The sequence below is a fragment of the Aulonocara sp. 'chitande type north' Nkhata Bay genome, linkage group LG23, assembly GCF_057382095.1.
Source record: "Aulonocara sp. 'chitande type north' Nkhata Bay isolate Kocher_YH1m ecotype deep benthic linkage group LG23, A_spYH_male_GT1.1, whole genome shotgun sequence".
Classification (NCBI taxonomy): Eukaryota; Metazoa; Chordata; class Actinopteri; order Cichliformes; family Cichlidae; genus Aulonocara; species Aulonocara sp. 'chitande type north' Nkhata Bay.
The window spans coordinates 35,208,711-35,235,661 of record NC_141365.1 but is presented as its reverse complement, the minus strand read 5'-3'; the positions used below and the strand labels follow the sequence as shown (position 1 = coordinate 35,235,661).

Genomic DNA, 26,951 nt, shown 5'->3' with positions numbered 1-26,951 from the left:
AAGAGGCATTTTATTTTGAAAGGCCTACTTTTTACTCTACGCCACATTAGACTGTAAACACGTGCTCTGCGTTAACAACACACCTACCAACTTTTGCAGCTGTTATCATGATGGGAGTGTTCCTGCTTTGGGCATAACTACAAACAAAGATTTAATTACAGCATTCTTCTTTGGAACATAATATAATACAAAAATCCGTGAGTAAAATCCTTTTATAAAATATAATATAAAATGTAAATCACACCGTATTATGTTTAATTCTAAAAAAACATCCTCATGTGGGAACTAGAAAGTGTGTTTGCTGATATTCTAAAGCAGCCCCCTTCAAACTGAAACAAACACTATAATATTAATGTGTTTTCTTACAGCACTAAGCTGTGCGCCTGCTGCATCTCGTCCACTCATGCCTATTGTCTCGGGCTGAACAGCTGCAGAGCTGCGAGACAGCGCAAAGAAAAAGTAATGACTGATGACCACAGACTGTGTTGGTGCCACCGACCGCCTGCCCTCCTCTTTCTCCTGCCTGCTACTGCATAGCTCTTTGTCACTGCAGACTTTCTTTGGCCCTTTTATCCAGTCTTTTACATTTATCAAAATGTGCCAGCTTTATGTTTGGTCTCTTTTATGGAGAATTTGCAGGGGAAATCTCAGTAGGTCTGCTCTCATAATAATTGGCATCACTTTCAACACTACACATGTCTAAACTGCATGCAGGCACATTTAATGTGCTGTGTGTCTCAGCTCACCAAAATTATGATTACTTTCTTAAAAAATACTTTATTTTCATCTATTTGAACTATTTTACGATTTTGCTACGCAGCAAGGAGTCGACGAAGATGGAAACATTACAAACGGGTCATTAAAACAAGAGGGATTTAAAAAAAAAAAACCCAAAATAATTCATTCAAAGAAAATGCATTTACATTGCTCATTTGTATGAAAGACAAAGTATTCTTTGTCTTTCATACAAATGAGCAAAGTATTCTTTGTCTTTCATACAAATGTTGGATGTTTTACCAAACTGAAGCCAGCAATATGATACATCCATGTCTGAAAAGTGCTTGGGTTGTCAAACTCAAATCCACTTAAAATGAACTAATGGCTGAATTCCAACCATCCAATAATACTATTAGTAACACCTATGTTTGTTCTGCAGTAACTCAAACTACCCATCATGGACAAAGTCAATTACAGTATGGCTCCATATTGCACCCACATACCGTCGGTGCAGTTATGTCTCCTGCTGCATTGTTGCTTTGTTTTTCAAAATAATATCCACAAGGCAAACTTTCATTACACAGCACTTTTTAGACAAGAATGCAGTGGATCTGATCTAATAACACAAAGTAAGTAAGTTTTATTTATTACGACACAGAATATAGCTACTGCAACAAAGGAAATAATTTAATGTGCCACAATGCAGTACTAATACACTTATTACTTTTGTATACTCTTATATGCTGTTGTTATTTACCTTATGTTTTTTAAATGTACACATTTTTCCATGGCGTTTAATAATAATGATAATAATGATGATGATAATGATAATTCTTTCATGTTTTATTTATAATTATTAAAATTGTGTGAACTTTTTGTCTTTCCCAGTCGGCGTAAAGATTGAGGAAGGTCTCTACAACTCCTGAATCTTAGTGTCATTGCATGCCATCACTAATTTAGTATGTAAACAGTTGATAATAATTCTAACACTTATCTTTCGAATGAAAATTTAAATGAACATAGCATGATGAAAAGTGAGAGAGAATATGTCTGTAAAGGTGTTGGCATTAGTTTTTTGCCACGTCAGCTCTCTTGACCAGAATTTGCAGTTAATAAAAAAAATTTAAAAAATCAACAAAAGACACCATTGCAAAGGTAAAAAAGTTGTTGGTTTAACAAAATGTAAAGTACCTCTAGATTTAGCCATGCTATGTTAGCTCTCCTGCTAGCAAATGGTACTCTGTTACTGACACATTATATTGAACAACACACACAAAGTTAACATAATTGAATAGATCAGACAATTGTCACTACGCCCAATTTACCTTTTTGTGTCTGAATCAGCCACTACTGTTGTTGTTTTTAAAGAGCTGATATAATAAAAAAATATATAATAAAATTCTGTATAATCTGTGTTTCAAATTTAATAAAAATACTTTGAAATGATGGCGTCTAGCTTCTTGTTATTTGGAACTTACCCTTCAAGCATAATCATCCGAACTTCTTTCTCTCCCAAAGATGCTAGCTCTCATCGACACATTCCTGTCTTTCAGGTCCTCTGTATTTGCCAGCATCTCCCTGTAAGACTTTGCAATGAGAATGTCTGATAACGTCGACACTGAAACAATGAAGGTTTCCGAAGCCGCCGAACCCGCGTCATCTGCAAAAGACGCCAAGACTGAGGTGTCTGACCAGAGCCAGAACAGCAGAGATGAACATGGTTGCAACAATAAAAAGGACATACAGGTAAAGAATGCTGATTTATGTTCAACCTTAAAACGTGTCAGTAACAATTCTTCCATATCTGTGTGACTGTAACATTTAATTTTAGAATTATGGACTGCACAGCGATAGAAACACTGTTTTGGTACACCGGGTGTTTCTGTGAAAGTGCTGTAATGAAATGTAAAGAAGTGCTTCCTGCCATGTGCAAACACAGTGCAGAGCAGATACCTGAGTAGATTATCTTGTCAGTAGCATTATATCCTCATCGCGTATGACTCTGGATACTGTGACTACAAAAAGAAAGCAGCAAAAGTTTGTTACTAATAGCAGGGAGTCAAACATTCAGCACTACAACCAGACTGACAAAGAATCAGAGCCTTCATGAGTTTCTTCACAAATAAAACATTTATAAGTGTTATAACTAACTATCTGAAGTAATTTCTTCCTTTAGATCCTCAACATGTCTGTTAGACCCCATTCCTACGACAGTGTTCAAAAATATTTACCATTAATAGATGTTACATTTTTAATACGATCGGTTTATCTTTATCAAAAAGGTTGCGTATGACAGGCTTTCAGGGTTGCACAGTTTTCTGTTTCAATGGTTTGAATTAAACTATTACTTAAAAATCTTTTACTTGATCCAGGTCTCTTAGTTATGGACTAATATCCAAAATCCTTTCATTTCAATTGTTCTTGAAAGAGTAGTTGTTAAAAGATTTCTGGATAATACAGAAATGGGACAGGTGGAGGTTAGAAATGACTTTCTTCTCACAGTGAGCTCATATCTGTGCTTCTCCCAATGGTTACAGTGTTTAACTACAGAGATTGGTATTAAAGGAAATGCACTGCAATAATTGGAATCATAGATAGATGTGTGCTAACATGAAAGTTAGCCAGGGTTCCACAGGGCTCTGTGCTGGTACCACTGCTTTATACGTTATACTCTTCTCAGAACAGAAAAGTTGGAAACAGATACTTAACTCTGGATCATGGCATTAACTTAGCATCCAAAAGACTTTGAGAAATCTTGGGAGGCATTTTTGATCGTGTCCTTCAATGCAGATGTTAAACAAATATGAATCGTTGCTGAATATCTCTAACATGTAAAAACATACTTTCTAGGGCTGATGCTGAAAAACTAGCTCATGTTTTCATTACTTAGGCTGGAGTACAGTGGTCCATTATTATCAGGTTGTACTTGCTTGTAGAGGTCTCCTCCAGAATACTATAGGATCTTTACCTTACGAGATAAAGTGCCTTGAAGCATTGTATAAATAAAGTTGAATTGAATGAGCACTAATGTGAAATGAAATGTCAGTTTCACAGTGTTTTGGTAGACTGGAGCCTCAATAAGCTGAGGACACTTACCTGACAACTTCAGCAAAGTCTGTCATTTCTTTTCCACACCTCGTTTCCATGAAAATTCAGTAGCAGTCAACGTCAAACACCAACTGCCCTGGGCATCTTCTGTCACCTGCGGCACTCCCAGCCATTTCAGCGAGGAAATATTATTTCTGAAATGTATAATCGGCGCAGACAGAAATAATAATGCAGGGTTCAACTCTGCCTCAGCAGCACTGAGGTCAGTCATAGTGAGACTCTTCACTGCTGTCTACCTGGCTGCTGAGAATTGTTAAAGTTGTTAAGAAGTCACGGATCTTCCACAGGAGACATTAAACTGGTTATCTACTGAGGCTTCAGGAGAGCTGAGAACACTTTGACATAAACTGCTAATTAATAAGGTCTTTGTCATTGCAACATTGTGCTTTGGGGGTGCAAAAAAATTAGCATTTGTTAATTTAGAGCAAAAACTGGCTCTGACAGGTTTTCCTCACAGAGGAATGCACACTAAAATCTAAATGGTGAAACTGTGAAATCTCTTCTTGTGTGGTCAAAGAAGCAAAATCCAGGAAAGACGAAGGATTGTCTCTTTGGCTGCTGCCTAAAAATAGGATTCAGGCCAATCTGGCCTTGTGGTTGGAGGAGGGGAGCGCGAGGGAGTCAGGCAGGCAGATAATCGGGGCTCAAATCCAGGCTTATCTTCCAACTTCCTGCGCCTATGTTACCCTGAGGAACAGAATGACACCAGCATGGGGGAAGCAGCATGGGAGAGAGGAGGAGATACAGGAGGAAGAGGGAGGGAGAGACGTGTGGAGAGGTTGTAAGAAGGAAGGATTAGGGAGAGGAAGAAGGTGGAAGAACACGAGAGACACGGTGTTGGAGAATGAAGGAAAGAAAGGAGAGCAGAGGCGAGACAAGAAAGTAGCAAGAAGATGAAAGTAGAGGGACGATTTCTCCTCCTTAAATTATTTTAATCCACCACAACAAAGAAAGAATTTCAGCTATCAGCTCAAAAACCCCAAAATATATTTAGCCAAAGTATTGACTATGTTTGAAACTAGAAGGCAGCTTTTGAAGCCCAAAATGCTCTTTTTGGATTAAAAAGTTGACTTCATAAGCAGTAAATTGGTCCAATTGTACAATCCAGTTCATCCACTCATATATTTTGCTGCTGTAGCATTGTGTGGTCTGGTATGACCATTAGCTGAGTGACTCTGCTTCATGTCACCTCTACAAATGTAGGCTACTTGCGATTGTGCTGCTTTTTCTGTTTTGTGTGTTATTTTCTTTTTTGCCTTTTCCTCTCCCTGATGTAGTGATTTTATGGTTACTGGAATGCCGGGATATGCTGACGGCACTGACACAGCCGACCTTTCCGCTTGTAATTTCCAGCGGTGGAGGAGGTGAAGCTAATTCCGCGGCTCTGTGTAAGGGCATCGGTTAAATGCCTGAAATGTTCATTGTGAGAGGAACGGGTGGGGGAAGAAATGAGGGAGAGGACAGCGGTACCTTAAACGAGGCGAGGCGGGGGTGGGTATGGCGGCATCGGGGGGCAGGAATGCGTTCCGACAGAGGTAAAAGAGGGTGACTTTGCCACCATCTGCCTCCAGCTCTCCAGCTCTGTCCTCTGCGGCAGGACAGGTGGCTGGTGGCCGCCCTACTTCTGCTGACTTCAGCCCTTTCCCTCTCACCCCCCGCTTTCCCTTTCCTTTATCTCCTGGCGGCATTGTTCATTCCCCACCGGCCCCACACCGCTCAATTAGCCGGTGAAGCGGTGCGCTCACGGTCCCTGACCACCCTCCACCCCCGCTACCCTCTCCTCCACATCCATATTACCTGATATAGAAAAGGGGCACGGCAGGTCACAGGCGTTGGAAATAGGCGAACAGCGGCCCTCGAGCTCAGTGAGGGAGGGGATAGGTTGTCCTTTTGATTTTTAGAGGACAGGTGGGGAGGACAGCGTTAGTGTGTGTGTGTGTGTGTGTGTGTGTGTGTGTGTGTGTGTTGGGATTAGGAAACAGAGGACTGGGCTCTGTTACAATTTACACTGAAATGGCTCCTGCCAGGTCTCCCCCTCCCTACCTTTTCCCTCCTCCGCTCTTCCCTTTACGTGCTACTGAGAGACCTTCTGTTTACACACACACACACACACACACACACACACACACACACACACACACACACACACACACACACAGAGCCACCAGTGCGTGAAGCGCAGAGGCACCGAGCTGTCTCACACACTAGTAGGCGGGCGGCCTCTCTCTGCTTTCTGCACCTTACATCCAGCGCCTGCTTTCACGTGACAGCTAAATGGAGCAACGAACAAAACTGACCCGAATCCCTCACAGCCAAATGTCTGGCTTTTGTTTTCTGCGGCATCTTGCTAAGAGAGAGTGTGTGCGTGTGTGTGTGTGAAAGGAAGGGGTCCTGCAGTGCAGCCACTTTGGTAGCATATGCTATCCAGAAATTAATTCATTGCTCCCAGTAAATGATTATCTATCCATTATTTATCCAGAGAAAGTCTGTGATTTGGCCAAGGGTTGAGCAGACACTTTAACAATAATGAACACACAATAGTGCAGAATTTGGAGATAACGTATCAAGGTCAGAACTTCAGTGCAGTCACTAAGCTGATGCAGATTCTCACAGATTTTAGTCAGATGGTCTACAATCTACAGAAAGACTGAAATGGTCACATTTCAGTCTTTCTGTAGATTGTTCCAGCAAAAAGGAAAAATGAACCAGTCCAAGGACAGAGTGAGTGTTTCCCTTAGCATCACATCATATTTGTGATATAGCAAGGCAAACAATATAACGAGTATGGGTACATATTTAAATGTTTTTATTGATTAACTCATTCACTGCCAGCCATTGGCAGTGAATGAGTTAAACCCATTGACTCATTCACTGCAATTGACGGCTATAGACGTCAATGGTAGTGAATGAGTTAATAAAAAAAAAAAAAAAAGCCAAAACCTATATTTTGTCACTGAATTGGCTGCAAGGCTGCTGCTTTTGCCGTATGCTCTTCTTTGGACAGACTTCAGCTTCATCAGCTTGGACGTTCTTCAGCCTTGGTGGTTGGCTAGCCTGGTTTCTGCTTAGATTGGCCCTTAAGCTCGTGTTGGAACGAGGACCACCATCGCCAGCTGCTCTTCAAGTTGTAGTCTGTCTAATTGTGAGAAGAGAGACTGGAAAAAGCTGATTGACATCGAGACCAGCAACAATTACAGCCTGGACTATAAAGACTATCACTAATTCTAGACTGTAAAGACTGGAGCTAGCTGGTTTGCAACAACTGAAGTTTCACCATAAGACGGGAATAGTTTGAAAAGTAGATTGATTTTGTTTAGTTCATCCACGATAACAATGCAATCAGCAGCCTCAAACAAAAATAAACTTGGACGGTTATGAATATACCCAGGCCACCCAAGTGAGGGTATGTGCGAGAACCACTGAGATTTATCTTTATGAGCCAATCAGTGAGAGAAACTCGAACCATGTAGACGCCCACTGAGCAGCAGCATACAAAGAACAGGGGTATATCCCCTTTCTGTAACCACTCAATATCCAGCTACTTTAGGTGTTTCCTAATGAGCAGATCACTCTAATCCAATAAAGGTTAAAGAAAAAAGTTGCCTGAGGGATGAAATGGGATTTACTCCTTTAAAAAAAGAAGCAAATTTCATCTTAAACATGAGGTTTTCAGTGAGCATTTTAAACGACACGCTCTGGTCAGTTATCACGCCTAAATATATTATGACCATCTCGACTTCAGCCCCTAGCGCAGTTTCAGAAAGATTAGATGCTGTTTGAGAGCAGCATATACTTGTATTTTCTTGCATTTAACACCAGCTTAAGTTCAGTCAAATGAGACCGAACAGCATCAAAGACTGAGTGCAGTAATTCAGGGGTTCATATAGCAGATGATGATGATGGGATGCAGCATTAGATAAAACGACCACACATGCTGTATAAATGGAGTGCTAATATAAAAACGGTGATTGCTTAACTTGAGATTTTCATTTAATATCTTTTATTTTCGCAGACTGGTGTCAGCACATTTTGTTCTGTGCTCTTTAAGTTTTTTTTTTTTTTTCTTCAGCCTGCGAACAGACATTAAAAAGACATCATAGAAACTGAAACCTATGAATTGTTTGGAGTTGCTCAAGCTCTAGAAGTGCACCCATGCACAAAATGTAGGCCACTCATATTTAATTCAAATATCATTTGTTACTTTCTTTCCCCCCCAAAAAAAGTCTTCCCCCTCCCTTTTTTTTTTTTTTTTTCCAAGCATCTGTGGTTTGTTTGATTTCATTTTCCTTTCCCTGCACCCCCTCCCCTACCTGTGGACAGCCTGTGAAGTACTCTAAGGTACGGTACTCTCGACATGCATGTTGCGCACGGATGCTCCGACCTGTCTCGTGCACTTGACTTGCGTTGTTTGCTTGGATTGAGATGGAAGTTGTACCCGTGTTACCTGTCACGCAGATGTCTGAAATGACTTTGCTGCAATGTGTTGAGATGCCGTCACATGACTGATAGCAGAGGCTGTGATGTGAATTATGAATGAGAATACGGCTAGTTTGGACGTTTCCTTTGTGCTTGCTGCATTGATGTTTCCTGTAGAAAAATGTGAGAAAGCTTGAGGTTTTTTTTTTTCCCTTTTGTTTTTTTTAAACTTAAGTTCCCTCTGATCAGGTTATTCGAGAAGTTATAAGAAGCTACAATCTTAGCAATGAAAAGCTTAGTCACTCGGGGAAAACTTGTGTCTGCTGAAATGTGAATTATTGGATCTGTGTGACATGCTCGTAAGAATTGATTGTGCTCGCTGGCTGTTTCACTTTGGCTTGTCACTGTGATGTGTGATGAAATTGACACAGGTATGTATGTGCATGGATTTAACTGTGCCCACCTACTTGCACCCCTCTCCTTACCCCCTTAGTCCAACACCAGGCTAAAGCTCGTGCGGAGCCTGGCGGTGTGTGAAGAGTCGTTTCCTTGCCCTATTCCTGAGCCTTCAGCAGCACACCAGGTAAAGACCTCCATGAAACCAGCGTTGCACATTAGAGGCGTGCCAGTTTGGACCATATATTGTGGCACTACCTGAGTAGTATCACGAACAGTTTGTTCATTTATTGTAATTGTAGCTGTTTTTAGATGGCATTTTTCCATGATGAGGTCAAATGAAAACACAAGGGTCTCACATGCCCACCCTAGTGCTAACACACTAAGCTAATATTAGCAAGTCAACCTACTTGGTAACAACTAATGGTTCTGCTGACCGTCGTGTCAGAAGGAATTTTGCTTTAATGCTAAATAAGAAACAACGAAGCTGTGCTTTTGCAGAGATGCTAGTCTGTCTCCTCAACTTTGTTTCACGGGCGCATGTGTGTTAGTGAGCCTTTTATAACTGACTGAATGAGTTACAACTAAAGAAAAATGGTTAAAAAGAGGCAGGCGAATTAGTTCATACCATTTTAGCCGTTTAGCTGATATCCGTCCACTTAGGTTCACTAATTGCAGCAGGCTAAACCATTTATAGCTGTATGTGAACGAGATTCTCCCACTGCTGCAGCTTATGCTCTTTATCTTCACGCTGATAATGGGAAATAAACTCGCCAGCATGCGAGTGCCTCGTTCTTTCACTGGCGTGTGTGTGTGTGTGTGTGTGTGTGCGTGCGTGCGTGCGCGTGCGTGCGTGCGTGCGTGCGCGTGCGTGCGTGTAAATGGAAGGTGGATAGCGCTACATTAACCCCGGGCCCCTGCAGCAATGGTATCTGTTATCCACAACAGAGCGATCGGATTATGAAGAAAATCACCCAACTCTGTGCTTCAGGATTGTACGCACACATTTATCCGCGCAGGCTGGTTTCATCCCTGTCAGCTGTATTTGGTGTAGTAAGTGTGAGACAGTTCATTGCCTTTACACTTAGATTTAGGAGCTTGCATATAGCTGTTGCCCTGTAGAACTGTAGTTGATCAGATCATCATTCTCACCTAGCAAAGGTCTGTTGACCCGGTAAGTTTAAAAATAAGGCCGTCAACTTCCTGTCCTGTCCTGGCACTCGGATCTCTTTTCTGTTGCAAAGTTGTGGCGGCAGTCTTGCCAATTTAGACCTTGTAACATTTACTCATCGCTCTGAGGTCAGCACGAGTCTGATTTTATGTTTTTACATTAACATAAAGGCACTCACAAGATTGCAGCATGTATGGAGCCCACACACAGTGCTTCAACAAACTCCTCTCATTAGTTTTCCTCATTCAGTTAAACTACACTTTAGAAATTTCATTACGCTGAAGTCTTCACCATGACTTAAAGAGGCTGTTACAGATCAGATTAACAGGGTTCACTAGTAGTGAAAATAATGCTGGTTTTGACAGAGCTTTAAGAGCTCAGGTTAGCTTGTTGCTTTCAGCTGTTTCTGGAAGTCTTTCTTCAGAGCAAAGAGAGTTGAACACATTCCTGACACATGGAGGTAACTTCATTAATAACTCCTAACTTGATTCTTAAGATAACCTTTATTAGTCCCACACGTGGGAAATTTGTTTTGTCACAGCAGGAAGTGGACAGTGCAAAAGTTATGAGGCAAAAATTAGAATACAATAAGAATAAATACAGTACACAACTGTACAGAATAGAATAAAATAAAATACTATATACAGTAGAATAAAATAAAATAAATATACAATAAGATAAAAAATAGAATACAAATACAAATACTATATACAACTGAGTAAAAATACAACGATGACAGAAAGGATTATTGCACTTAGTATTATTGCATATGTATGGATGTGTGTGCTTGATCAGTTAAAGTCTTTATTATGGAGTCTGACAGCAGTGGGGAGGAAAGACCTGCGAAATCTCTCCGTCCCACACCGTGGGTGCCGCAGTCTCCCACTGAAGGAGCTGCTCAGTGCTGTCACAGTCTGCTGCATGGGTCTTGATCCTTTTTGATTTATTCATTGATCTGTTGACATAAAAGCAACTTTGTCATCGCATATTGTCATTTAATGTCTATGGCAGTGGTGTCCAAACCCAGGCCTCAAGGGCCGGTGTCCTGCAGGTTTTAGATGTGTCCTTGAGCCATCGAAGATTATTTAAATGGCTCAATGACCTCCTCAACATGTCTTGAAGTTCTCCTGGTAATGAACTAATCATTTCATTCAGGTGTGTAGAACCAGGGTGAGCTCTAAAACCTGCAGGACACCAGACCTCGAGGCCTGGAGTTGGCCAAGCCTGGTCTATGGTCTTTGGTTGCCGCACCACAGCTAGTTGCTTCCTGTGTGGCCCTTTAGGGGTGAGGTGGATTGATTATACTTCCTGTTATTTTCTGTAACAGGTGGATACTGGATGCTAGTAAACATAAAGCAGGTTTCACAGAAGTCTGTGTTCACCATTCTTCAGGCTGCATAAATGCTCGAGTTCAGACAGTTTTCGCTGTTGTCAGCTCTGCGTGATGTCATGGAAAGTGGTCAACCCTAATATGGTCATCTCAGACAGCTCTGCGTGTGAATCACAAAAAAGAACAGGATGAAAACTGAGGGCTTGCACCAAGGCCCTGTTGTAGGGATTAGGAATAAGTACATTATTTTGAACTGTTTGTCCTGTAAACTTATTCTAGTACAGTCCAGTGGTAAAAATACAGTGGTAAATAGCGTAAACAAATAGCGTAATAGGCCCTGTTTAAACTTAAAAAGCAACAAATTGTTTTGAAATATTTTTAGTTTGAGATAAATTTAAGAGAGAAGTTCACCAATCTTGGTTTTATTGATATCCAAAGAGATAATTGGGATAACTTTCCCACATGTAAGCTATAAATCATAGTATATCTAGAGCCTCATATGAAGATATATAAAGTTTAATTCTAGCATAAGTTATAATTGTAAGCATACTCTGTTAATAAAGAGCAAAGTGCTCTCTTTAAAGACTGTAAGTCACTGTGAATTCATGTTTCATCAAGCCCAGTTTAATGTAGTCTGATGCCTCAGCCCAGCTTGTTAAGCTACAGGGCCACTTGCCTTGAAAGTGCTGACCTGGGATCAGTTCTTCATTTCAGCCCATTACAATTGAGTAGATGGACCTCTGATGCTTGATTAGCGGCCTTCATCTGACAGCTGTGATTAAATACCTGGCTGCAGCTGTCTGATGAAAACATCACATCATCAAAACAGAAAGCGCGGAGCTCCAGCAGCGAGCCAGCTGCTGCTTTGCTAAATCGACGCTTCTTTTGCGCCATATCTCCAGGGCAAAAGCCACCTCCCGTCAAACTTTACCCATTACATGCCGCTCTGCACAGCTCCTGGCAGACACACGCTCACGCACATTTACACACAGGTGTATCTGTTCCAGGCATTTCAACCAGTCAGCACCGAGCTCCATAACCAGAGGGCGGTGTTATTCCCACAACGGTCTCGCATCGTCTGCACTCACACGATGTCCTGTATTACTGTCATCAATCATGTCGAGGAAATTACAATTTCCACACGTCAGCTACAGAGAGCTGTGGCACGCTCTAATTGAATACTCCTGATATTTCCCCTGCTCCCGTTATTGCCCCCGGAGTCGAGACTCCTTCTGCGACAAACTAACCTAGAGGGGTGAGGTAATGCAATAAGGAGAGAAAGAAGGGGGGAAAACACATTAGTATGAGTGCTGATTCTCAATCAAACTCTTATGATCATCCAATCCAAGCTTGTCCCATTGTTCACAGTTTCAAATTACTGTCTCTACTGTCAGGTAGTAACAAAGGCCCGTGTGGATCTGTGGACAGTCCAAGACGTCGCTGCTTTCTGTAGGAAAAACAAAAATCTACGTCTGCCCTTACATTGTTGGCCCGCTTGTCAGCTCCAATCAATGGCCAATATTTGGGGGTGGGTGGGTGGGGGGGCTCTGAATGCACTTTTTTTTTTTCAGGTTTTTTTTGTCTCCGAGTGACAGCATGTTCATTATATATTCACAAGACCATCATTTTCACGCTGTTTTCCCTTTATCTCGAGGTAAATGGATGTCAGGAAACAAATGAGGCAGCTCGCAACAGCTGCACATCAACCAGGCGGCTTCCATGTGATGCCGAGGGTGGCATTAAGCAGCAAACATCAGCGCTTCTCACCGGGAGGGGGGAAAAATGTTTTTGCTTTGACAAACCCACCCAGACGAACACACACAGACACGCGCTTGAACTTGCTGTCACTTCCACAGCACACAATCCTAGACTCATTTTCGCTTTTTCCCCAGTCTCGCTCAGGCAATTAGTCAGCCACGTTTCTCATTAGCATATTACACTTTCACATACATTCGGAGCGTCTTAAAACGAAGGCGAACGCGGCGTCTCATTATCTTGCTCCGCAGCTGTTACAGGGATCAAACTTGTGACCTTTCTCGGTTATGAGCTGCTCTCCCAACGCTAGGTCACCCCTCGCTCGCTCTCGTTCATTCATCTCGCTCTCACAGATTCTCTGATGTTAGCTTTCCACAGTTGTGTGTAATCCACTTACAGAGCGCTGGCAGTTCTTCTCCACTGTTCAACTTCCCTTTCAGCCTTGCCTGAAAAGCAAATCAGATACTGCTCTGAATGTGTGTGTGGTGGAGAAGAGTACGACTGAGGTAAACCAAGCCCATGTTAAATAGATTTAAATTAAATAAAAATCCACACAGTCATTTTAAAGAATTCTTCCAGTTGGAGGGGGATTATAGCTAAAACCTCTTTCTGCTGGATCGTAAGGAAGGAAATGCTGCCTTGTTTAATTTCAGGCTCCAGCTCAAGTTCTGTTCAGGTGGTTTAAGAAAAACAAGCTAATCTGTCTCTTAGTTATTTGAAACACCTTTACTTCCAAGTAAACAGGTTTCCATTACAGTGGTCGTCCTATTCTGTAATTAACCCAGAATTAAATGCTTGTGTTTGACGCCCTTTTCTAGATTAAGGTCTCATGTCTGCTCACGGTCACATCTAGCATTTGCGGGGCATTCAGTTTTCCTATTTCTTTTTCCTTGCAAACCACCTGGTTTCACGCAGCTCCTCAGTTATATTTTCCTGTGTGAACAGGATGGGTTCCTACTCCAGCCCTTTGAAAAGGAAGAACGAGCTGCACAAGTCCAAGCCGAGAAAGAAGAAAACTACGACAAGGCGGACAAACCAGAGAAAACGCAGAAAAAAATGCTGTCGAGAGGTGAGAAATGTTTGTTTTTGCCGTTTTGGAAACGAATATCTACGCTCCAGTTACACTTCAAAATGAAGACCTGTCACCGTTTCCATCAACGCTTTAGCTTTTCTTTATATCCTAAACACCTGAGGCCTCGTTTATAAACATTGCTCCAAAAATGTGAGTTTATATATAGAAACAAACTAAAGAAAACACATACATGTGAAGACGAGCCGTGACAGCACTGTGGTGAGAGTGTCATTGGCAAACTATTGAAATGAAGCCAAATGCGTTAATGATACTTATCACACAATCCGTGTCACTCAGCCAAATTACATTCTTTACCATGTCACCAGGAATATCCAATCCTCCACCTTTCTTTTTTCTGGCTCTGTGTCCTCCAGTTTGTCCATAAGCACTTCTCCATTTTAAATGATATCTCATTATAGGCCAATAATTGGCGTGATTCAGTTAATTGCGACAAGCTCAAGGTGTGAAGCAATTATATGGATTCCCACAGGCGCATAAAGGTGTCTGCTTCCCTCTGTGGAGCGACACCACTGATGAGGCAGCCTCCAATTATAGAAACCAGACACCCACTAAGGGGATTGGGCTCCAGCGTCCCCCTCGACTCCCACTCACGAGTCTAATTCTTTTGTTGGTGCACAGGAACATGTTTTTCATTGTCAACTTTGTTACCCGACCACTTCTTCATTTCTTAAATGCTGGCAGTGCTCACAGCTTCATACAAGCTGGCAGCAGATCCCCCCCTCCCCCCTCCTAAATATCAGTCCCACTAATAACCAATCAAACGGCATCACGTTGAACGATGTCACCCTCAGTGGTGGTTTCCTGTGTCAGGCGTGCAGTTTGGCTTTTTAGGTTTTCCCACACGAATAGGTGACTAATTTGCATATTAATATTACAAATTTCTTTAACTGTCATTAATTTGGATAGTTGACAGAGTGCATCATTTTAAGTATCTTATTATTCATTGCAAGAAAATTACACTCTGGTAAAGTTAGTTTGGTTGGATTTGTTAGGCGTTAGCCTCGTTCAGTGAATCGGGGTGTGTGTCTCCTTTTATCAGATTCCAGTCAAGACTATACAGATTCAACTGGGATAGATCTCCATGAGTTCCTGGTCAACAAACTGAAGGGCAACCCCAGGTGAGTTTAGGATACGTGAAAAAGTTGATGTTAAATATTGAATGTCAGGGGCTCACAGACCAGTCATGGCAAAATGTAAAATCTGAAGTGTGATCCTTTCAGTGGTTTTATGTTACGTATGTTTTCACTTGCAGAGATATTATAATATTGGTAGCTTTGTCTGTGCTGGGGATTTCTATCTCGGCAGTGCTAAGTCCAAAATGGAGGAAGCCGTTGTAGCTGTTATTAGTTCGTGTGTCACGCTGACCCGTTTTATGTAACCTCCTCTGCTGCACAGAAGTCATGAGACATGATTCAGTGTTACAAATATACAAGGGTTCAGTAAACATGAGTTTCTGTAGAGTCCCATAACAAAATGTTCTGGAGGGAAAAGGCACAAGCAGGAAAAATAAACACAATCTTTAGAGAGCATTTATAAGTGATTTGCGTTAGCATGTACCTTGCTTGCTGAAACAACAGAACGGTGGTCTTTCAAAAGATCAGGAATTGTTTTCTTTTCAGCCACACTGACTGTTGTTCTCTAATTTAAGCAAAGATAGATCGCTGAAATAATTTTGCTCATTGATTTTGAACAAAACAAATGATTAGTTCATGTTTTACTAAACGAAGAGGAAAACTGATTCTGTGTTCTTGAATAATTAATACAGCCACTGTTTCCCTGCTAGCTACAGTGTTAGCATTTAGCTAACATTCTTAATGTCTACTTGACTACATCAATAAAATGTAAACATTGTGTAAAGACACACAACTTCAACTTGCTGTGACTCTTTCTGGTGTGACCTGTCCTATGACAAACATATTAGCAGACATGTACAGAGGGATAACCTGAGAAATGGAAAGATATACTGACTTCTCAGACGGTCTTGTCTGTTTCATTTCCTAGGGATCGAATCATGCTGCTGAAGTTGGAACAGGACATCTTGGATTTCATCAGCAATAATGAGTAAGAAATGAATGAAAAGCACTTCCTGTCCTTACCAAACTCACCAGAGCACCTGGTTTTACTGAGTTAAACACATTTAACCAGAGATAGAGGGCTTTGAGTGTCCCCACAGTGACCTCTGAAGTGCAAAACAGCCCCAAAAATGACATCTATTCAGGATGCTGAATGCAGCTTTAATCCCCCCACTCATTGAACCTGGCGTTGGGACCTTTTGTGTTAATTGTAATGTTGTAATTTCTTTGTGTTTACCTGTAGAAGTCAAAAGAGAAAGTTCCCACCCATGACGCCCTACCACAGGATGCTGTTACATCGAGTGGCGGCCTACTTCGGCATGGATCACAACGTGGACCCCAGTGGGAAGTCGGTGGTGATCAACAAAACCACCAACACCAGAATGTGAGTGTCCTGGAGGTGTTTGCTATTTGAATTTAAGTTGTTAACTAGGGCTGGGCTATATCATACCGATCACGGTAATACCGGTATAATGTTGGGCAACGATAAGAAAATGAAATATCGCCATAGAATATGGGTAAAACGCGCACACGCAGTGCCTTTGTTTTCATACGCACATGGCGGCGACGCAGAATGAGAAGAGCGAAAGCGGATCGTTGAATGAAACGGATGAACCAGAATTGGTTTGTAAAAATGCTGCAACTTCAGTGGTGTGGAACTGGTTTGGCTTTCGTCCGTCAGATACACATCACAGTACTATTTTTGGTAGCGCATGCTAGCGAGCCGTCGTTATATACCGTGTTTTTTGGAAAATACGGCACACTTAAAATCAGTCCTTTGATTTTCTGAAAATCGGCAGTGCCCCTTATAATCCCGTGTGCCTTATGTATGAATTCTGGTTGTGTTTACTGACCTCGAAACGATTTTACGTACACGGCGCTCAAAAATCTGTCAGATGTCTTAGTACGACTTTGCTAAGCTACGAACCCGCACTGCTTGATGGATTGTCGGAGCATTACGGCTACCGTAGGCTGGAGCCTCGCGGAGTGATACGTACTGTGCTTCAACATAATATTACCGTGTTGTGTGTGTATAACCTCTTTAAGTCTTGTAGATATTATACATGGTTATGCTGAGGATCTGTCGGCCAGTTTCCACTGGAAATGCCTTTTGGTTAAACTGTCAGCAAGGAATTTGCACTGTTAATGTTTTACATAACACATAAAAAACAGCTGCTTGTTTAAGTGAAAATACATTGATGGGTTTTGGTTTTTTTGCACTAATAAAGTTGTGGAGTTGTAAAGTATTTTCTCTGGTGTCAATTATATCGTCAGTTATATCGTTATCGCAAATTTTCAAATGTATATCACGATAAATGTTTTTGGTCATATCGCCCTGCTCTATTGGTAACTAAACGTTAGCGGGATCGCTCTTCTACAACATGTGATATTTCTGCAGGTTAATTGGTGGCGAATTTCTGCAGCCATAAGCTGTTTCAATCAGTCGAGAGATAAGTTGATTTGCCGCGCTGCTAACATATGTTGCTGTCAGCATCCGCCCGAAATTAAGCTGCCACTAAAACTCTTGCGAATTCCCCCCACCGACAGACCCGATCAGAAATTCTCCGAGCACATCAAGGATGACAGGGCGGACGATTTTCAGAAACGCTACATTCTCAAACGAGACAACTCCAGCTTTGATCGTGAAGACAGCACGGTAGGTGTTTTTTCTTTTTTTCTTTTCTTTTTCTTTCCTCCACCAAGCTGTCACTTTCATTTCTGACATGTTGGTAAGAGTGGGACAATCTGGCGTCCCTGACATAGCTGTTAAAGAAGTGCGTGTGTGTGCGTGTGTGTGTGTGTGTGTGTGTGTGTCCTTGCCAGATTCGAATGCGTTTGAAAGCTGACAAGAGGAGCAAATCGATGGAGGAGAGGGAGGAGGAGTACCAGCGAGCCAGAGAAAGGATATTTGCACATGATGTGAGAGCTGTTTGTGTAGGCGGAGTGGGGCGGGGAGGGGTTGAGGGTGGGGGGGTGTGGTGGGGGCCATGTTGCACAAATCTTTGTGTCATTTCTATTCATGTGCAAATTCACTAGATTTCTTGCTAACAATTACCACGGCAGGATTTTTGAAATTATAGACGGAGGGGGGTGCACTCCGATTTTTCAAGGCCCTCCATCTTTGTGAAGAAGTCAGATTTATTGGTAGACATGCATGCTTTGGAGCCCACAGTGCAATGGCACGTTTTGTTAACACAGTTATTGACAAATTGTTCAATACTACAGAGAATTTTCATAAATATAAAACATCTTTCAGTAGAGATGAGTTGGCTTTTCTTCCACATTATTGACAGTAATTTCCCTCTTCACTCGCAGGGAGATCACTTCATACTGGATAGAAGGTAAGTAGTGAAATGGCATTAATCACATGATCGCTGACGTTCCGCCACATTTCATTAAATAGAAATATTCCCCCAAAAGCCGTGTCTGGCTAACGCGGATGATGAATTGTCAGGTAATTGGGCAAGGTAGGGCTGATTTCATCCTATAAAGGGGAACTGGAGCTCTTCAGAAAAGCCGCTACTTTAACAGAAGTTCAATCACTTTTATAGTATTCCTGTCAGAGCAGCAATTAGAGGCAGCCCTGCCACATTTTAAAATGGTAGATGGCTCATTTTTGTCAGCGCCTGCTCTCTGAAATGCTTCTCTCCTCCCTTCAGTGCTCAGGATGAAGACGCATGCATGAGCACCCAACAGAGGCGGCAAATGTTCAGGTGGGTCCGCACACACAGACACGCACACACACACACCCATCCTCGCACACATACGTCTGAGCTCCTTCCAGAGAAAACCCTTTGAGTCGCTGTCTGTCTTAATCGGCTCGCTCAGGAACAGGACTGCTGATGTGAGGATTTGTTTTTGCAGCTGGAGAAAGCTCCTGTTTAACTGGATTTTCTGCCCAGACCTCCTCATGTGGGACAGCCTATTCACACCAACAAACGGCCAATTAAACCGCAAAAACATTTTTTTTCCCCCCAAAATGAAAACACCAGATCTTTTCTTTTTTTTTTTTCTTTCTTTAAGTGATCGTATATTTAGGAGTTTGTGCAGGTTGTTGTTAGGAGTAGACACAGGCTTGCTGGACTGCTCCGATATGTTGTTACAGTCTCCAGTCATCTTGTAACATGTCAAACACCAAAAATAGACTTTTTTTAAAAACTTTTCCAGCTGAAACAATAGTTGATCCTCAATCAGTCAACAAGAAAAATGATTGGGAATCATTTTTGACGGCTCATAAACCATTTTGGGGCAATTTCCAGTATGTAAGGGTGAAAAAAAAATGCCCTTTAAGTACAAGCGTCCTAATCACAGACGTAGAAATAAATGATGATAACATATTTTGAAAATGTATGCTTTCTTGCCTTTCAGGTTACGGGCCGGCCAGTCTGGCGCCAGCCGGCAGAGCAGCTCGGAGACAGAAGCGCTGCCGCGACACGGCGAGCCCCGGCCTTGGAGCAGCACCGACAGCTCGGACAGCTCCAACCGACTTGCCCCGCGGCCCGCCATCACCAAGGCCAGCAGCTTCAGCGGCATTTCCCCCGTCCTCGTCAGAGGGGATAGCACAGCCAGCAGCAAGAGCACCGGGAGGCTCTCGAAAACAGGCAAGAGGCAGCCGAGCAGCACGGTGTTCAGATGATGTCCAGTACTGATAGACACTGTGGACACAGATATTTCCTAACAGTGGTGTGTTCACAGTATGGTGTTCACACCATTAATTATTTCTTACAATTTGGGCAGTTACCACCACTGATATTAAGAAATCATCCTTAAAAAAATAGTTTCAGCTATTCTTAACCTGTTAGTGCAGAATTAGCTATAAATATACAGTACGAGTCGTAACAGCTGATATCAGCCGACATATTGGTGCAGACCGTCCTCACTTGGTTTGAAATGGAACGACGGTGCAGTCTGAACGTAAAACGCTTGAATGAAGTGCAGCTCTCATTATTCTGTTATCGACAGACTGTTAATGAACTGATTTTTGAGGAGGGACATTCAATCAGATGTAGATTTTTATGTGATTGATGGCTTTTGTTCTAAATGAAACTAATGGGGGATTTGTCTCATTAGCGAGCGAGCATCTAATTTATTCATGCAGTCGTGCAGACGAAGGAGAGGAAACTCTGTCACAGCATGAGGAGGAAGGATTCACTAATTAGATGGTAAATGAGAAACAGAAATAAGAAAGTAGCAGAAGAGCTTCAAGCAAAATGCTCGCTTTTTTTGGGTGGGGGGGGAACCTGAGCTCTCATCAGAAGGAATGTTTGTCGTCCCGCCGCGGTCGATAAAAGTCTGCGGGGCGAGCGCAGCCGGACAGCTGTCAAAACTAATTACCGCACATCAACCTGGTGATGGAGGAGGTTCTTTAAATGTGGTGCAGCAGCAGTGGAAAAGCGAACAGTGAGGAGTTACTGCATAATGTATAAGTGTAAGCACAGGGAAGTGTCAGTGCCGTGTCACTGAGATGAAGTTCAGGCTGCTCCTCAACCGCAAGTGCTTACTCCACAGTACGATCCATTTGTAACCCGATTGGCTGCGATGAGATGTTCTGCATTACAGGCTTGTCTTCTTTATCTCAGTAACAAGCAGCAGTCCTTGGGCGACCTCTGCTCTCCATTTTGTTCTTGCTTCTTTTCCCCCCAGTTTTCCTTAAATCGTGTGATTTTTCACAGTCGAGGAGACATTTTCGCCTGTGCTGCCTTTCTCTTCTGCCTTTGTCTTTCACTCTCAAATAAGCTTTCACTGCCACAGATCACCTGAAAAAAGGAGCTTTAGTATTGTTGAAGCTAAATTTTTTTTGGGGGGGTTTTCAGCTTTTCTGACTGAGTTATGACAGAATTATCCGTTTCTTACTCGCAATCACGAACACAACTTATTATTTATGATGTGTTTTCTGAATCCAGTGGTGGAAAACATCCACGGAAACAAATGTGAGGTCATTTGCTTTTTCTACTCTGCTAAAAATCTATATTTATATGTTTGCGGGTTAGACGTTTACGTAGAAACCATGTGAACAGCTTGTGAAGGATGATCTGTTGTTCTACATTAGGTTACAGAATATGTTTGATCTTTACAGCCGCATTAACTCTGCACCATGGCCTGAAATGTTGTTGCAACAGCACAGACTTGAGCCACTGTGACAGGTGTATTTGGTGGTAATATGCTACACAAACACAAAGATATAATGACACTGAAAGAAATGTAAGGTGCTGTCATCGCTCATTATGCTAATGCAGTAACTAGTATTCTGCCACACATGCCATTTTTCCCATTTTCATAGCTCTGACAACATGTGTTCAGACTCAGTTGGTGCTCAAGTCAGAGTTGTTCAATATTTAACGGCCTCGAGCCCGACGTGATCAGTTCAGTTTGCCTCATGATGGCAGACACGGGTACAAACGGTAACGTCACCTGCTACTGCGTATGCTCTGCGGGGGATTCGGTGCAGGGAGGCCGTCTTCAGGTTTTTATGGAGCGAAACTATATGAAACGACATCGGGCCGTGAAACTGCAGCAAAGGATGGCTAATAAGAGCCATCGTCTGGTAATTAAGCTGGCATTTTGGCAAGTGTCACACATTTCAGTGAGGTTTAAAAAATGATCTGATTGGACAACAACGCTCAACTGTACTGGATGTTCAAGGTATTTCAGGTATAATCCACACGTCGCAAGGCTGGAAATGTTTACCCGCGTTTGCACAATCGAGCTTTGCAATAACAATCGATTTGCATGACAAATACAAATAAATGTGAGCATCAGCGATGATGGTTTGGTAATTTTGCGTTAATGGTGCATATCTGTGTAGTGTTATTGTTGTTACTTTAAAATGGATTAGGTCCCACCGTGTGTGTGTTTAAAGCACATAAAAATACCGCTTCTTTCGAAGCCTGTGATATTGTTATTTTGTTTCAAGCTCTTTAAATGTAAATTTAATCTTAACTACAGGCTATTCTTGCTCTCCTCCTTCCGTGAAAGTCCTCTAACAAGTTTTCTAATGGGAACAATATTAAACTCGGCCAGCTAAAATCCTAAACACCAGATTGGAGTGTCAGTCCCTCCTCCCTAAACCCCCTTCGCGCGCTCACCATTCTGCACAACATTCGTTAATTATACAGAGAGAGATCCATCACAGACGGTGCAGAGTTACCAGTTTCTCAATCAACAGTTGCCTCAAGAGACTGCAACGCAATGCTACCACAGGAGAGGTTGCATTAATGGCAAGAGGCATGACTGCGAATATCCTCCCGTGTTTCATTATCACCATAGGCTCTTCTCCTCCCACATGAATAACGAAAGCACAAAAGCGACAAGTTTGAGTCGCTGTGGGAAAATCTAGAGGCAGAGGATAATCACCCCTCTGTTCCGCTTCTCCTCAGGTTCAGAATCGTGCAGCAGCGTCGGTTCCTCGTCCAGCTCGCTGTCCCGCCCCCAGCTGCCTCTCCCAGTCTCAACCTCTTCCCGCTCCAACGTTCCCAGCGCACCTTTAATCCATCCCGCTGCTGACGCCAGAGGCGCCGGACACCCTGAGATGACCAAGAGCCTCCTGTCACAGCCGCCGCCAGCTACAGACGCAGCAAACTATTACCTGTTACCGCTGGAAGCCTCAGGGATACCACCTGGCAGCGTTCTGGTCAACCCACACACAGGTGGGTGATGCCAAGCCTCTGTATTCTTATTGGATAAAATCAGAAATGACTTTTTAAAAAGGATTCCTGTGTCTTCATAAGTGTGGTGATCCAGCCACAGTCTACTGCAAATTAAACGATCCAAAAATACGATCCCCCATCTTGTAATTTGCTGCTTTCCAAATGAAAATTCATAACTTTGGAACAGAATTACAGGTTGGCACGGGCTTGCACTCGGTTTGTCTGTCAAATTAGTAGTCAGACCAAAGCGTGCTGATCAAAATGCAGCGAACAGATGGGAGAAATCTGTAAATATGCATCACGGGCCCAACGCGCAGTTGTGTACTTTTTGGTCTCCGAACTGATCTTCAAACGCTGCCAAGGTCGTTATTTCCTGTTGACTCTCCCCTCATGGACCCGTCGGGGTGTGTCCTTCACTGTCATCATTCAAGTTTTTTTTTTTTTTTTTTTTTTTTTTTTATCCTCTTTGCATGAAGCTGAATTATTTGTGTGTGAGAAACACTCGCATCACAGTGGTTTTCGGTCTCTTATGGATTAAATTTGACAGGCAAGCCTTTCATCCATCCTGATGGCAGCGCTGTAGTTTATAACCCAGCCAGCATTGCCCCAGCTGCTGGCAGGATCCAACAGCAGGGGAAACCCCCACAGCAGCCAGTTCCCGCCACAGTGCAGCAACAGCCAACCAATCACCTTCACTCCCAGGTCAGTGGGCGGTATTTTGTTTTTCAGGGATTTTTCTATCATTTAAACCAGTTTCCACGTTTTTCCTAACTGCTTCCTAACCTCGCTAACTCAGAGTGTAGAGATGGGGCTTCACTAAACCATGTCCTAAACTAACAAAACTAAACTTTAACAAACTGATTAAACAGAATATTTATTAGCATGTCCAGCTACATAGTATAGTTCTTATAAAAAGACTGGCTAATTGCATGTTAGCACATTAACTATGTGTTAGCTACTTTACCCACGTTTGCGATAACTTTAGCATTCAGTGGAGTGTAGCACTATTTGAGCCTGAGCTAATATTGGCTTTGTGTGAGACTGAGCTAGTGTTAGCTTTCAGTAAATCCAACCTACAAAATATATTACAAATATGTGAAGGAACGCTAGTGAGCCCCACCAGTTTACTAACATCCTCCGTCCAATCTTGTCTCCTGTCCTTCCGTCCATTTCTTCCCTTCCCTCCTCAGCCAATCTGTCCTCCTCTCCAGCCGCCCTCTGAGCCTGTCCACAACCCAATGGTCTCTTCTTATCCTCTTCCTCCTCCTCCTCTTCCTCCTTCTCAGTTCCTGCCCGTCTGTCCTAACCAACAATACACTGTGGTACCGAACTTCCTTCTTCCATGTTATTATTCTTCCTCCGCTCCATCTCCTGTCAGACCTGGCTCATTAAGAGCTTATTTATAGGCTTCTTCTCTGAGCAGTTGGATTAGTTCATTAAAATCTGACACAAATGTCCAAAATGAAAAAAGAATCCACTCGTTTTGGGTTGTGCTAAAGAAGTCCTCTGAGCTCTCCTTAGACCCAGGTCTCCATACTGTATTGATGTGCCTTTTGTATCAGTAATATTGATTCAAATGTACTTATATTTTGGTAGTCTGTGAATTATCTTATTTCATAGAAATAATGAAATTATGTTAACATAACCTAATAAAAATCAAAGTAAAAAAAAAAAGAAATAATGAAATTAGCAGATGGAGTTTTGCATCCTCATAGTTCACGTCTTGTCCTTTCTATGCATTACTTTAGAAAAGCAGATCTCAACACGCCTCCGAATAACTATTCTGCTAACTTATGTTGTGGAAAGGTGTATCTAAATCCAGCCGGAGCCATTTACACACATATATAGATCATGCATTCGCTTAACCTCATTTTTGACCTGGTTTTAGTGAAAGACATGCCTCTGTGACTAATTACGCCTGTGGAAAGTTCCATTAATATTTAATTCATCACCAGATGTTAGTGCTGCATAATCCATGCCTAAAAACACTATTTTTCCAACAACATGTCAGAGATGACCTGGGCTGCTGATACTCATGAGGAGTTGGGTCAGTTATATGAGCTATCTGCATTTAGTTAAAGTGAAAGTCGATATGAGATGTCTTTGATTTAACACTTGGATTAGAAACGCGCTGGTTGAGCTGTATATTGATCTAGATTATAAGCAGAATAAATGTGTTAAATTGTGTGACCTGGCTCTGAGAATCTACTGCTGTCTATTGTTGATTTTAATCTGTGCCGTATTAAAAGTGTTCCCCATAATTATCTCTGCAGCCTGACTCTCTCAACGCCCAGTTTAGCCACATGACTCTGGCGCAGCAGCCAGCCAATGACAGTGGCCCTTCAGCTCCTGACGGTCGCCACTATCCCTCTGTGTACCACCACCACCACCCCTCTGCTGTGGTGCTGCAGGGCACTCCTCCACAGCAGGTTGCTAGCTACATAGTGGCAGGGCCATCAGGAGGACACCCGGGGGTGCTGCAGGGTCAGCCCATCCCACTCCCAACCCCGGCCCAAAATCACACATATCCCAGCTCCGCCCTGGGTCATGCTGCTTTTCCTGGATCCGCCCTGAACCAGCCACTCCTGCAGCAGCACACCTACATCCAGCAGCCTGTCCAACAGGTACGGACTTCAGCTAACAGCTGCACAGCTAAAATCCCGCCGTCTTGTCCAGAGGCGTCTCAGAATGTGCTAATTTGTCATCATGAGTCACTCCTGCAGTGAAAACCAGCTTTATGACTAATCCTTCATTCCTCCTCCTGCTGTGAAGTCAATTCAAATGGGACCGCTGATGCGTCACGCGCTTGTTGAATTTGTGTTTTGCGTCTCTCGCAGATGTCCTCGTGTTACTGCTCTTCAACCCACCACCCACACTGTTCCAGCACGCAGCAGCAGCAGCACTACCGGCCGCCTGTCAGCACGCTGCCCTATAACTGCCCACAGAGCCAAAACCTGCCCCAGCAACAAGGTACTTACACGGTCATTTTAAAGAGCCGCTGCTACTGCTGACTTTGTGACTGTGGTGTTTTTGGCAACTAATGTACTAGCAGATTAAACGGGGTGAGGGTGGTGACTAACCGACTAATATAAAAGCAATAAATTTATTAAACCCAGTTTCACATGTTAGGTGTCAAATATAAGGCCCGGGGTCTAGAATCAGCCCAGCCGAAGACGATCCAGCCCACTGGATGTCATTTTAAAGGAGGGTAATTTTTGGACTCACTTTCACACACTATTACGCTGTTATGTAATCGCTGTCACAAGATTACATTGAGTTTAAAGGGTTTTGAGCAGTTTCTTAACACAGTGAACTAATCATCCACTTCAATACCTTTAATTTTGTTACTTTGAAAAAAATATGACTTGATTTTTTTCACTTTGTGTTTTTTTCCTGTTTCTTTTTAGCGGCGAAAAACATTTTTCTGTCCTTATTATCTTTGACACGCACTGATGTGCTCACAGCCACACGTGGCTCCGTTATAAATTGTCTTCTTTGATTGATAATAAATTCAGATTAAAGTTGCACACTGGGATACCAAACGCCAGCAGTTCCCTCTACTTTTACCTCTACTCTTCTGTGCTGAACCGACAGTACTAATTAGCACAGCTTTGAAAGCGTCGCACAGTGGATCTGAAGGAAATCAAAGGGTGTTTTAATGAATAAGATCCACAGTTTTCCTTGAATTTGAGGCTCCGTGTTGTTAGGAGCAAAGCTCAGCCTAGCTGTTTTGTCATGAGTCATGCTCAATAGACTTTGTTAACTTCTCACTTTGAGCTCTTAGAGAGCATTTTTATGTCAGACGTCTCTGTGAAGGACAGATATTCCTCCCTTCCTTCCCTCTGTTTGTTTGTTTTTACGAGTTCAGATGTCTCCCCGGGAGTCATCACTAGATTATTCAGTTTCTGTTGTCTTTCGTTTTTGCCCTTTTTTTTCATTTTGCCACAGGAATTGAGATTGTTAGCTCCTGCTTGGTCTTTTTCCTCACCACACACACACACCTACCTACACTCTCTGTTACTTAACTGGATGTAATGTTGCCCCAGAGTTGTGACTTGTACAATCAGGCACACACGTCTCCATAAGTGGCTGCGGCACTATTCTGTCATCTGTAAGCTGCAAATGTGGCTTCCCTGCTGGGGATGCGGGGAATAGACAGCGAACAAATGGAGCTGACCTACAAAGGCAAAGGACAGCAATTATTTCTCTGGGAAACAAAAAAAAATGACTCCAGCGCCTTCTTGCT

The 26,951-nt window shown here is 42.6% G+C and overlaps 1 protein-coding gene across 10 annotated transcripts in view; it reads left to right on the top strand.

The window, feature by feature from the left end:
- Positions 1-26,951, top strand: part of LOC147302323 (R3H domain-containing protein 1-like) — a 52,411-nt gene that overhangs the window by 12,942 nt on the left and 12,518 nt on the right. For 8 of the 10 annotated variants that reach the window (XR_015127075.1, XM_086281699.1, XM_086281701.1 and 5 more), the window contains exons 3-19: positions 2,271-2,463; positions 8,146-8,163; positions 8,735-8,824; positions 13,839-13,962; positions 15,026-15,104; positions 15,988-16,047; positions 16,303-16,443; positions 17,607-17,715; positions 17,883-17,978; positions 18,375-18,400; positions 18,719-18,772; positions 19,428-19,660; positions 22,436-22,705; positions 23,253-23,407; positions 23,896-24,027; positions 24,979-25,329; positions 25,543-25,675. Coding sequence is in view for 9 of the 10 variants with exons in the window: in XM_086281699.1 (XP_086137825.1) it covers positions 2,311-2,463; positions 8,146-8,163; positions 8,735-8,824; positions 13,839-13,962; positions 15,026-15,104; positions 15,988-16,047; positions 16,303-16,443; positions 17,607-17,715; positions 17,883-17,978; positions 18,375-18,400; positions 18,719-18,772; positions 19,428-19,660; positions 22,436-22,705; positions 23,253-23,407; positions 23,896-24,027; positions 24,979-25,329; positions 25,543-25,675 (2,224 nt within the window). In the remaining variant the exon portion in view is untranslated. The remainder of the gene's footprint in view (positions 1-2,270; positions 2,464-8,145; positions 8,164-8,734; positions 8,825-13,838; positions 13,963-15,025; positions 15,105-15,987; positions 16,048-16,302; positions 16,444-17,606; positions 17,716-17,882; positions 17,979-18,374; positions 18,401-18,718; positions 18,773-19,427; positions 19,661-22,435; positions 22,706-23,252; positions 23,408-23,895; positions 24,028-24,978; positions 25,330-25,542; positions 25,676-26,951) is intronic. The other 2 variants (XM_086281705.1, XM_086281704.1) reach the window with 2 other exon arrangements.